The sequence below is a fragment of the Cynoglossus semilaevis genome, chromosome 3 (genome assembly GCF_000523025.1).
Source record: "Cynoglossus semilaevis isolate Cse_v1.0 chromosome 3, Cse_v1.0, whole genome shotgun sequence".
Lineage (NCBI taxonomy): Eukaryota > Metazoa > Chordata > Actinopteri > Pleuronectiformes > Cynoglossidae > Cynoglossus > Cynoglossus semilaevis.
In genome coordinates this window covers 15,937,743-15,946,041 of record NC_024309.1, presented here as the reverse complement: position 1 = coordinate 15,946,041, position 8,299 = coordinate 15,937,743, and the positions used below count along the sequence as shown (strand labels likewise).

The window sequence follows — 8,299 nt, the reverse complement described above, 5'->3', positions numbered from 1 at the left end:
CGGTCTGTGCTCCTTCAGGGAGCCGCGACGCTCTGTTTGTGGTCGGAGCTCTGGAGGAGGCCATGGAGCTGAGGGGCATGAGGTACCATCCCATCGACATCGAGACCTCCGTCACCAGGGCTCACAAGAGCATCATGGAGTGGTGGGTGTGGCCCCTGGACCAGACCACAGGGGGGCAGCAGTGGACCAGCAGCACCTGTGGTTTTAGTTTTTATTTCAAACCTCAGCCAGGGTCAGGCGCCGCCTAGTGGCCCTACGGCTGAACTGCAGCAGTTGTTGACCGAGCTTCTGTGTGTGTGCGTTCCCTCAGCGCCGTGTTCCCCTGGACCAACCTGCTGGTGGTGGTGGTGGAGCTGGAGGGCTCCGAGCAGGAAGCCCTGGACCTGGTACCGATGGTGACCAAGGCGGTTCTTGAGGAGCACTACCTGATCGTGGGCGTGGTGGTGGTGACGGACGTGGGCGTGATTCCCATCAACTCCCGCGGCGAGAAGCAGCGAATGCACCTGAGAGACGGCTTCCTGCAGGACCAGCTGGACCCCATTTATGTGGCCTACAACATGTAGCCTGACCGGGAGTGTGTGTGAGTAAGTGTGTGTGTGGGAGCACGTGTGTGTGAGAGAGCGAGCATGTGTCTGTGTGCCGTACTTTTTGCTGTCGTCTTTGGTTCGATTCCCTAAAGATCCACGACCGTATTTTTGACCCTGACGTGACCTTCAGTCCTGACCTTTCTTTAGAGCCGTCTCGTGCTGATCAGTCGATGGACGGATGAATGGACGGATGAATGGATGGATGGACGTGTGTCTTCATGCCCACTGTAGAAAAGCCTTAGAGAAAAAAAACACTCACTGTGTCGAAGGAGGGAAAACTGAGAGGTCAGAGGTCAGAGTGGACGAGACAGAAACACACAGACCTGCGCCACAGTTTGAGAACCAGATTATTGTAAAATTATAAATACTGTACATAGACATAATAATAATAATAATAATCTATATGGAAAGAACAGCAGAGGAGAACGGAGGAGCAGCTCTCTCCACTCACACCCTGTGTGTGTGTGTGTGTGTGTGTGTGTGTGTTTTAACAGGGACCTTTGACCTCTGTTAATGTGAATAAAACTTGTTTTAAATTCTTTTGGACAAATGAAAGCATATTTTCTCATGTCGTTTAAAAGAAGAAAAGAAAAGAATGACGGCCGCGGTGTTTAGATGTTTCCCAGCATGCCGAGCAAAAACTCTGAACATCTCAAAAAAATTAAAAAAAAAAAAAAAAAAGATCGTACAAATTCAGAGCAGGAGTAAAAGTGGAATATAATCTGAGATTACAGCTGAGTGTAATCCTCTTCACGCTGCACACTGACCCTGTGACGGCTGGCAGGAAGTGAGGTCACAACTTCCTGTCTGCGTGTTTAGAAATGTGAAAAAAAAATCAGTAAAATTTGAAAAAAAACAAGAGAAAACTTTAAGAATCATCGACGGCAGAGAAAAATATTTAAAAATCATGAAGTGGAAACAAAATCTTTTTATCATCAGCTGAACTTCCTGAGGGAGTGTGTGTGTGTGTGTGTGTAAACTAATGCAGACTAAGATTAATAAGAAAATAAAATAATTGAAGAATTATTTTAATTAATATTAAAGTTTATTAAACGATGACGTCATCCTGAATTAGACGCTGTTGGGGTTTTTTTTTTTTTTCAAAGAAACTTCTTATTCACCACTTGACAATTTGTGACATCGCTGTGGCAAAACGTGTTAATGACGTCATCATTGATGACATCATCAGTGCGGTCGTCACCTCTTGTCATCTTATGTTTTCATAGAAGAAGAAAAGGACAAAATGCTTCGGTTTGTAGCAGCAGCAGCAGCAGCGTAGCCGCCAGTGCGCAGTCCTAATGCGTGAGTGTGTGCACGTGCGTGTGCGTGTGCGTCTCGTGTGTATTTTATGTTGATTTTGTACGGTACAGGTGAGTGTGTGACTTGTTTTGTACACAGGACAAAAAGAGGAAATGAGACTTTTATAAGAGCCTGTGATTGGCTCCTGTCACACTATATCAGTGCAATAAAGTGCTTTGATTGGCTAAAAGTCAGACGGCCTTTTCATTACTCTGGATGACGTCGCCGGTCACGTGCCCCCTTCTATTACGACGTCCAGCTGATGGAAGAAAAAAGAATGACTTGTTTCAATACATTGTGAAAATTAAAAAAATAATTTACAGTTTTTGAACATAATAAAAATTGGTTTAAAATACTTTAAAACTATGGAATATTTAAAGTCAACTGATTTTATCTTTTAAAAATTTTAATTCTTGTTAATAATAGGAGACGCCACCATACACTTCTAGTTGATCTATTTTTATTTTTTTCTATTGTTTCTTACGGGTTTTTCATGCAGAGTGTGATCTTTTTCATCCAGCAGATGGCAGTGTTGTCTCTCTATTTGTATGCAGCTCTATGGTACCAGGAGCGCGCATGGATTCCGTGATTCCTTCTTATAACAGTGACGCGTTTGGGCGCGTGTACGTGAACTTTGGATTGACCCGAGCTCTCGATACTCACACCCCATAAGTGCACGCGCGCGCGTGTGTGTGTGTTACCAGACACGTGTTTCCTGTTCATCAACAAACACACACACATACACACTCAGGTCTGTGCTGCGGACTAGATGTCTTCAGAACTCCGCTGGACCAGAACAGGAACAGCAGAACCTGGACCTTCAGAACCTGGACCTTCAGAACCTGGACCTTCAGTACCTGGACCTTCAGAACCTGGACCTTCAGGACTTGGCTGTGTTTGTGGTTCTGGATGAGATGAGACCATGTCGGTGACGGGGCGGTTTCTTCTGGTTCTGCTCAGCTTCAACTTCAGCTCCAAGTTTCTGCTCACGGTCAGTGAAAAGTCCGGGTTTAATTCAAGTTCTGGTTCATGTTCTGGTTCTGAGATGAGCTCTTTGTTTGATGTTTTTAACTGTCGGGTTCAATTAAAAACTGAACTCGAACAAATTCACATTTTTTTACACCAGAGTTAAAAAGTTTTTATTGATCATTAAAACAACGATCATCTCCGAGTTCTGTTTCAAACTTCACACACTTCAAAGTTCAGAGGTGAATTTCAAAAACATTTTTACATTAAATGTATATTAAATATTTGTCAATTCTCCTTTTCTGATTTAAGATTAAAGGTTCAATTCTATAGATTAATATATAGAATATTCCCACTGTTCCATTTCCTTTGGAGAAATATTTTCAAAACAGTTTTTTATTGTTTTTTTTTAAGAACAATTTGATTTAATAAATGTGTCAAAGCTGAGTTTCCAGCTCTGGGGGTTCTGTGGTCTCAGGTCTGGACCTGGTTCTGTTTGAATACATGTTGGACCTTGACCCAGTACTGACCCACTTCACACCAGCAGCACAGACCCAGTTTTCTGCCCCTGCTGTGGGGAACGTTCTCAAGTGTTGGTGAAGGATGAGGGCGGACCATGTGACCCTGTCCTTCAGCACTCATTGGTCCATCCTCACAGTCTAACAACACAGGTTGTTGGTTCAAGTCTGAAGGTCAAGGTCAGATTGTTGATTTACCGTTGGATGAGGTTAAAACAGCGGCTCGTGGTTCTGGTCCTGGCCCCCCTTCACTTTGTTCTGATTCTACTGATCCACACGCGACCTGTCGGTCTGTAGACCTGTCGGCCTGTAGACCTGTCGGTCTGTAGACCTGTCGGCCTGTAGACCTGTCGGTCTGTAGACGTCACGTGACCTGTTCGCTCTACATTTACAGGTCGATGCAAAGTTTCAAACCTGTCGTTTCCACTGGGAGATTCAGAGGTCGGAGAGAGAGTGTGAGAGACGACTGCAGCAGCAGGACGCCCCCCCCACCACAGGTGAGTGTGTTTGGTCGTGAGGAGAACAGGAAACACACACACACACACACACACACACACACGTGTGGTCTCACCCTTTATATATGAGAATGCGCGTGTGTGTGTGTGTGTGTGTGTTCAGGATGTCGTGGTGAGTGGGACAAACTCGCCTGTTGGCAGGACGCGGTGGTCGGAGAGGTCCTGACCCTTTCCTGCCCCCCCCCTCTCGTACAGGTTTTTGGAAAGAACGGTGAGTCAAACACACACACACACACACACACACACACACTCCCTCAGACCATGTGAAGGACGGGTCAGTGTGTGATGTCGGTCCTGGTTCTGGTCCCTGACACTGACCTGGATCTTCTACTTCCTGTCACCGCCTCCTCCTCGTCTCTTTCATCCTTCCATCACTTCCTGTCTCCTTCCCTCATTCTTCCCTTCATGTCCCTGCCCTCGTCCTCTGACCCCGACCTGGCCCCCGACCCTGAGGTTCTTCATCATTTTCCATCATCTCCTCTAATTCCTTCCACACCGAGACAAAAAGAATCTTAATCCACATCTGTTTCCTCAGACAGCGGCGCCCCCTGACTGTCATCAGCAGAAGTGCTGAACCCGTTTTTCTGGTTCATTTTTTCAAATGAATCTTTTCTGTGTGAATTCTTGGATTTTATTTTTGGCTCCAGACAGAAACGGTTTCTGAAACCTGTGTTTGTCGTGACAGGAAACCTGAGCAGAAACTGCACGGAGAGCGGCTGGTCGTCTGTTTACCCCGTCATCACTGACGCCTGTGGCTCCAACGACACTGACCAACCCAACGAGGTGAGGGTCAAGAGGTCACCTGGTCACAAGAGTGAAACTTATCTTTATAATACTTTAGTTCAGACCAGCTTTAGACGCTCCAGGCCCCAGGCCCCAGGCCCCAGGCTCCAGGCTCCAGGCTCCAGGCCCCAGGCTCCAGGCTCCAGGCTCCAGGCTCCAGGCTCCAGGCTCCAGGGTGTATTTTTTAGTCCCAGATTAACACAGCAGATGATAAGAGCTCCACGTCATCACCTCCACTGTTCCTGCTGCTGCGGCAGGTTCAGCAAACAGAAACCCAGACGGGGTTTTGAAAAAGTCTGTTGGTCTTTGTGGCAGCTCTGACCTCAGATCAGTCTGTGTTTGTCAAACCTGCAGGTTCTCTGTGAGACAGGTCGTCTGTGGGACAGGTCGTCTGTGGGACAGGTCGTCTGTGGGACAGGTTCTCTGTGGGACAGGTTCTCTGTGAGACAGGTCGTCTGTGGGACAGGTTCTCTGTGGGACAGGTTCTCTGTGAGACAGGTCGTCTGTGGGACAGGTTCTCTGTGGGACAGGTTCTCTGTGAGACAGGTTCTCTGTGAGACAGGTTCTCTGTGGGACAGGTCGTCTGTGGGACAGGTCGTCTGTGGGACAGTTGAGGTCAAATATGTCTGATGTTTGTCCGTCTTTGTGAGAGATTTTTTTCTCCTTCTCTCCAAACTCCACAGAGAAAAACAATGATTTTAGCCCAAAGAGGCAGAGGAACTGTGGGGCCACTGCTGCCCCCTGTGGTGAGTTTCTGTCACTGAGATAAATCTAAACAGAATTTCACATTTGAACTGAGTGACGGAGGCAGAAGTCGATGGACGACGACTGTTTCTCTGAGCGAAAATCACTGGTTTTCTCCATGAGGTTTGGTCTGTGAGCAGAAACGTAAACCTCTGCCCAGGGTCACTGACATCACTGACATCACTGACATCACTGACATCACTGACATCACCTTCCCTTAGTAAAACACTGAGCTGAACCCTACGTGTGTGTTTGACAGAGATTGATGAGGAGAGAGAGGGGCGAGCAGACAGATCTGTGACCTCTGACCCCTCACTCCCTCAAACTGTGAAATTGTTCTGTGTCTGTGTCTGTGTGTGTGTGTGTGTGTGTGTGTGTGTGTTCACCTGATGTGAAACAGATTTAAAATATTTTTATTTATTATCATATTTAGACTTGTTTCCAGTTTTCAGAACATTTTCAAAAACCCTCCCTCCTCACCCCTCCCTCCTCACCCGTGGCCGTGGTGATTGATAACCTGAGATCTTTACATCCTGACTTCATTTTTCTTTTTCACTTCTTTCACTTTTTTTTCCGTTGGGTTGATTTAATATGAGATAAAAAAACAATGATGGAAACACGGCTTTAGATGAAGCACACACACACACACACACACATCCAGGCGTGGAGCTGCAGCGTCTTGGACCTGATCTTCTCCAGAACTTCCATCTCTGCTGTTTGTTTCCTGTTGAACTGACGTTTCCGTCTGGAAAACTGTCTGCTGACACAAAACACACACACACACACACACACACACACTGATCCGATCACATTGGCGTGTGGACCTGTGTTGACCCCTGACCCTTTGGCTTGGACGGCAGCGGTCGTGTCCACTGATCCACAGCTGCAGTGTCACAGATGATGAATTCACCTCGTCTGTGTTTGGACTTCAGCTCAGAGAGTTTAATGATAGAGTCAGTGAACGCATCACGCAATCACAAGTCTGTGTGTGTGTGTGTGTGTGTGTGTGTGTGTGTGTGTGTGTGTGAGTTAGTGCCAGATGATGTGTCAGACTCTGGGAATGCTGTTTATAAATGATAGAGGGCGGTGAACGCCAGCCTCGTCCACACAGTCTGAGTTGGACCAGATCCTCCAGAGTCCTGGTCCAGAGTCCTGGTCCAAAGTCCTGGTCCAGAGTCTAGGTCCAGATCCTTCAGAGTCCTGGTCCAGATCCTCCAGAGTCCAGGTCCAGAGTCCTGGTCCAGAGTCCTGGTCCAGAGTCCTGGTCCAGAGTCCTGGTCCAGAGTCCTGGTCCAGAGTCCTGGTCCAGATCCGTTTCTTGAAGCAAATTGAGACTAAATACAAAAATATAGTAGGAACAGGGAAGAATAACTGCTGCCCCCTACTGGAGATAATAGATCAGTGTGGTGGTCAGTTGTCTCTGTGGTCTGTGGACTGTTAGGACAGTGACCTGTGTTTGTGTCTGTGTCTCCAGCTGGTCTTCTACAGGGTGGTGAGAATCCTGTCCACGCTGGGCCACAGTCTGTCCCTCATCACTCTGTCCACCAGCACCGTCCTCATCTGTTTGTTCAGGTCTGCACACACACACACACACACACACACACACGCACACATGCGGAGACAGAATGATGTCAATCCTGATGGGACTGAAGGTCCTGGACATCTGACGTCCCTTCAACCCACTTTAACAAACTTCCTGTTCCAGAAAAATTCAAAATAACTGGACTGTTTAACAGGACATCAAATATGAATGATTTATTTTCACGTGGTCATGTGACCAAAGTACAACGACACCATGTGATGTGATGGTTTTGAACAGCAGAGGGCAGTGTTTTGTGGCTGGGTCGGGTCCATCTCTGCTGACCCGCGGTCCGTCCTCAGGTCAGCGAACCATAGACTGAACCACGGAGTTCAGTTTTTATCATTAGTGCCCCCTGGTGGTTGAATGGTTGAACTGTCAGAGCCCTGCTGTCGTGGTGGGGGGTTTGTGGACATAATTCTTCAGGAATGTTGTTTTTCAACGTCTTCATTTCTCCAGGACTTTGTTTTGTCTTCTAGTACACAAAAAATACACAAAAAACACACAAAAAACTCACAAAAAACACACACAAAAGTGTGTGAAATCCATCTGATGAACTTTAGCTGTCAGTGTGTTTACGTCTTCATCCTTCACTGTGTGTGTGTGTGTGTGTGTGTGTGTGTGAACAGGAGGCTCCACTGCACGAGGAACTACATCCATCTGAACCTGTTCGTGTCCTTCATGCTCCGAGCCGTCGCCGTTCTCACCAAAGACTCTCTGCTCTTCTCAGACGACGAGAACACGGATTGTAGCACGCAGCCGTCGCTGGTGACACACACACACACACACACACACAGGGGTCAGGGGTCAGGGGTTAAGTGACTGGACTTCACCTGCTGCACAGACAGTTTGTAATGTGGTCTTTGTGGTCTTTGTGGTCTGTGTTGTAGGTGGGCTGTAAAACCATCCTGGTTTTCTTCAACTACTTCATCATGGCCAACTTCTTCTGGCTGCTGGTGGAGGGTCTTTACCTGCACACACTGCTGCTGGTGGTCCACTCCTCCTCCCCCCCCCTGTCTGTCTACATGCTCATTGGCTGGGGTCAGCTGCCGCCGCGTCACGTCCACACACACACACACACACACACACACACCACCGTTCACAACATGATTAGAAATTAGAACAGAGTCGACCTCCGACATCCATCACCACTGAACCAACGCGTCGTCATCACTGCCTGCTGTTCCTGTGTGTGTGTGTGTGTGTGTGTGTGTGTGGAGACACTGTATTTCCTGCGTGGCCCCTCATGAGAATGTTCTGTCTGGCACAAGGAATCTAAACACACTCTCTCTCTCTCTGCCCCCCCCC

The 8,299-nt window shown here is 47.5% G+C and overlaps 2 protein-coding genes across 2 annotated transcripts in view; both read left to right on the top strand.

The window, feature by feature from the left end:
- The first annotated feature begins 14 nt into the window (after positions 1–14).
- On the top strand, positions 15–1,281 carry LOC107988383 (disco-interacting protein 2 homolog C-like). Its single transcript, XM_017031594.2, has 2 exons — positions 15–142; positions 311–1,281. Exons 1-2 carry the CDS (start codon positions 63–65, stop codon positions 561–563), a joined length of 333 nt encoding a protein of 110 aa, XP_016887083.1. The 5' UTR covers positions 15–62; the 3' UTR covers positions 564–1,281.
- A 249-nt stretch (positions 1,282–1,530) lies between these two features.
- LOC103377507 (vasoactive intestinal polypeptide receptor 2-like) overlaps positions 1,531–8,299 on the top strand; it is an 8,238-nt gene continuing 1,469 nt past the window's right edge. Inside the window, exons 1-7 of the mRNA XM_008308345.3 lie at positions 1,531–2,877; positions 3,765–3,867; positions 3,989–4,096; positions 4,571–4,668; positions 6,887–6,984; positions 7,621–7,759; positions 7,882–8,032. Of these exons, the coding sequence (XP_008306567.1) occupies positions 2,809–2,877; positions 3,765–3,867; positions 3,989–4,096; positions 4,571–4,668; positions 6,887–6,984; positions 7,621–7,759; positions 7,882–8,032 (766 nt within the window). The 5' untranslated portion in view covers positions 1,531–2,808. The remainder of the gene's footprint in view (positions 2,878–3,764; positions 3,868–3,988; positions 4,097–4,570; positions 4,669–6,886; positions 6,985–7,620; positions 7,760–7,881; positions 8,033–8,299) is intronic.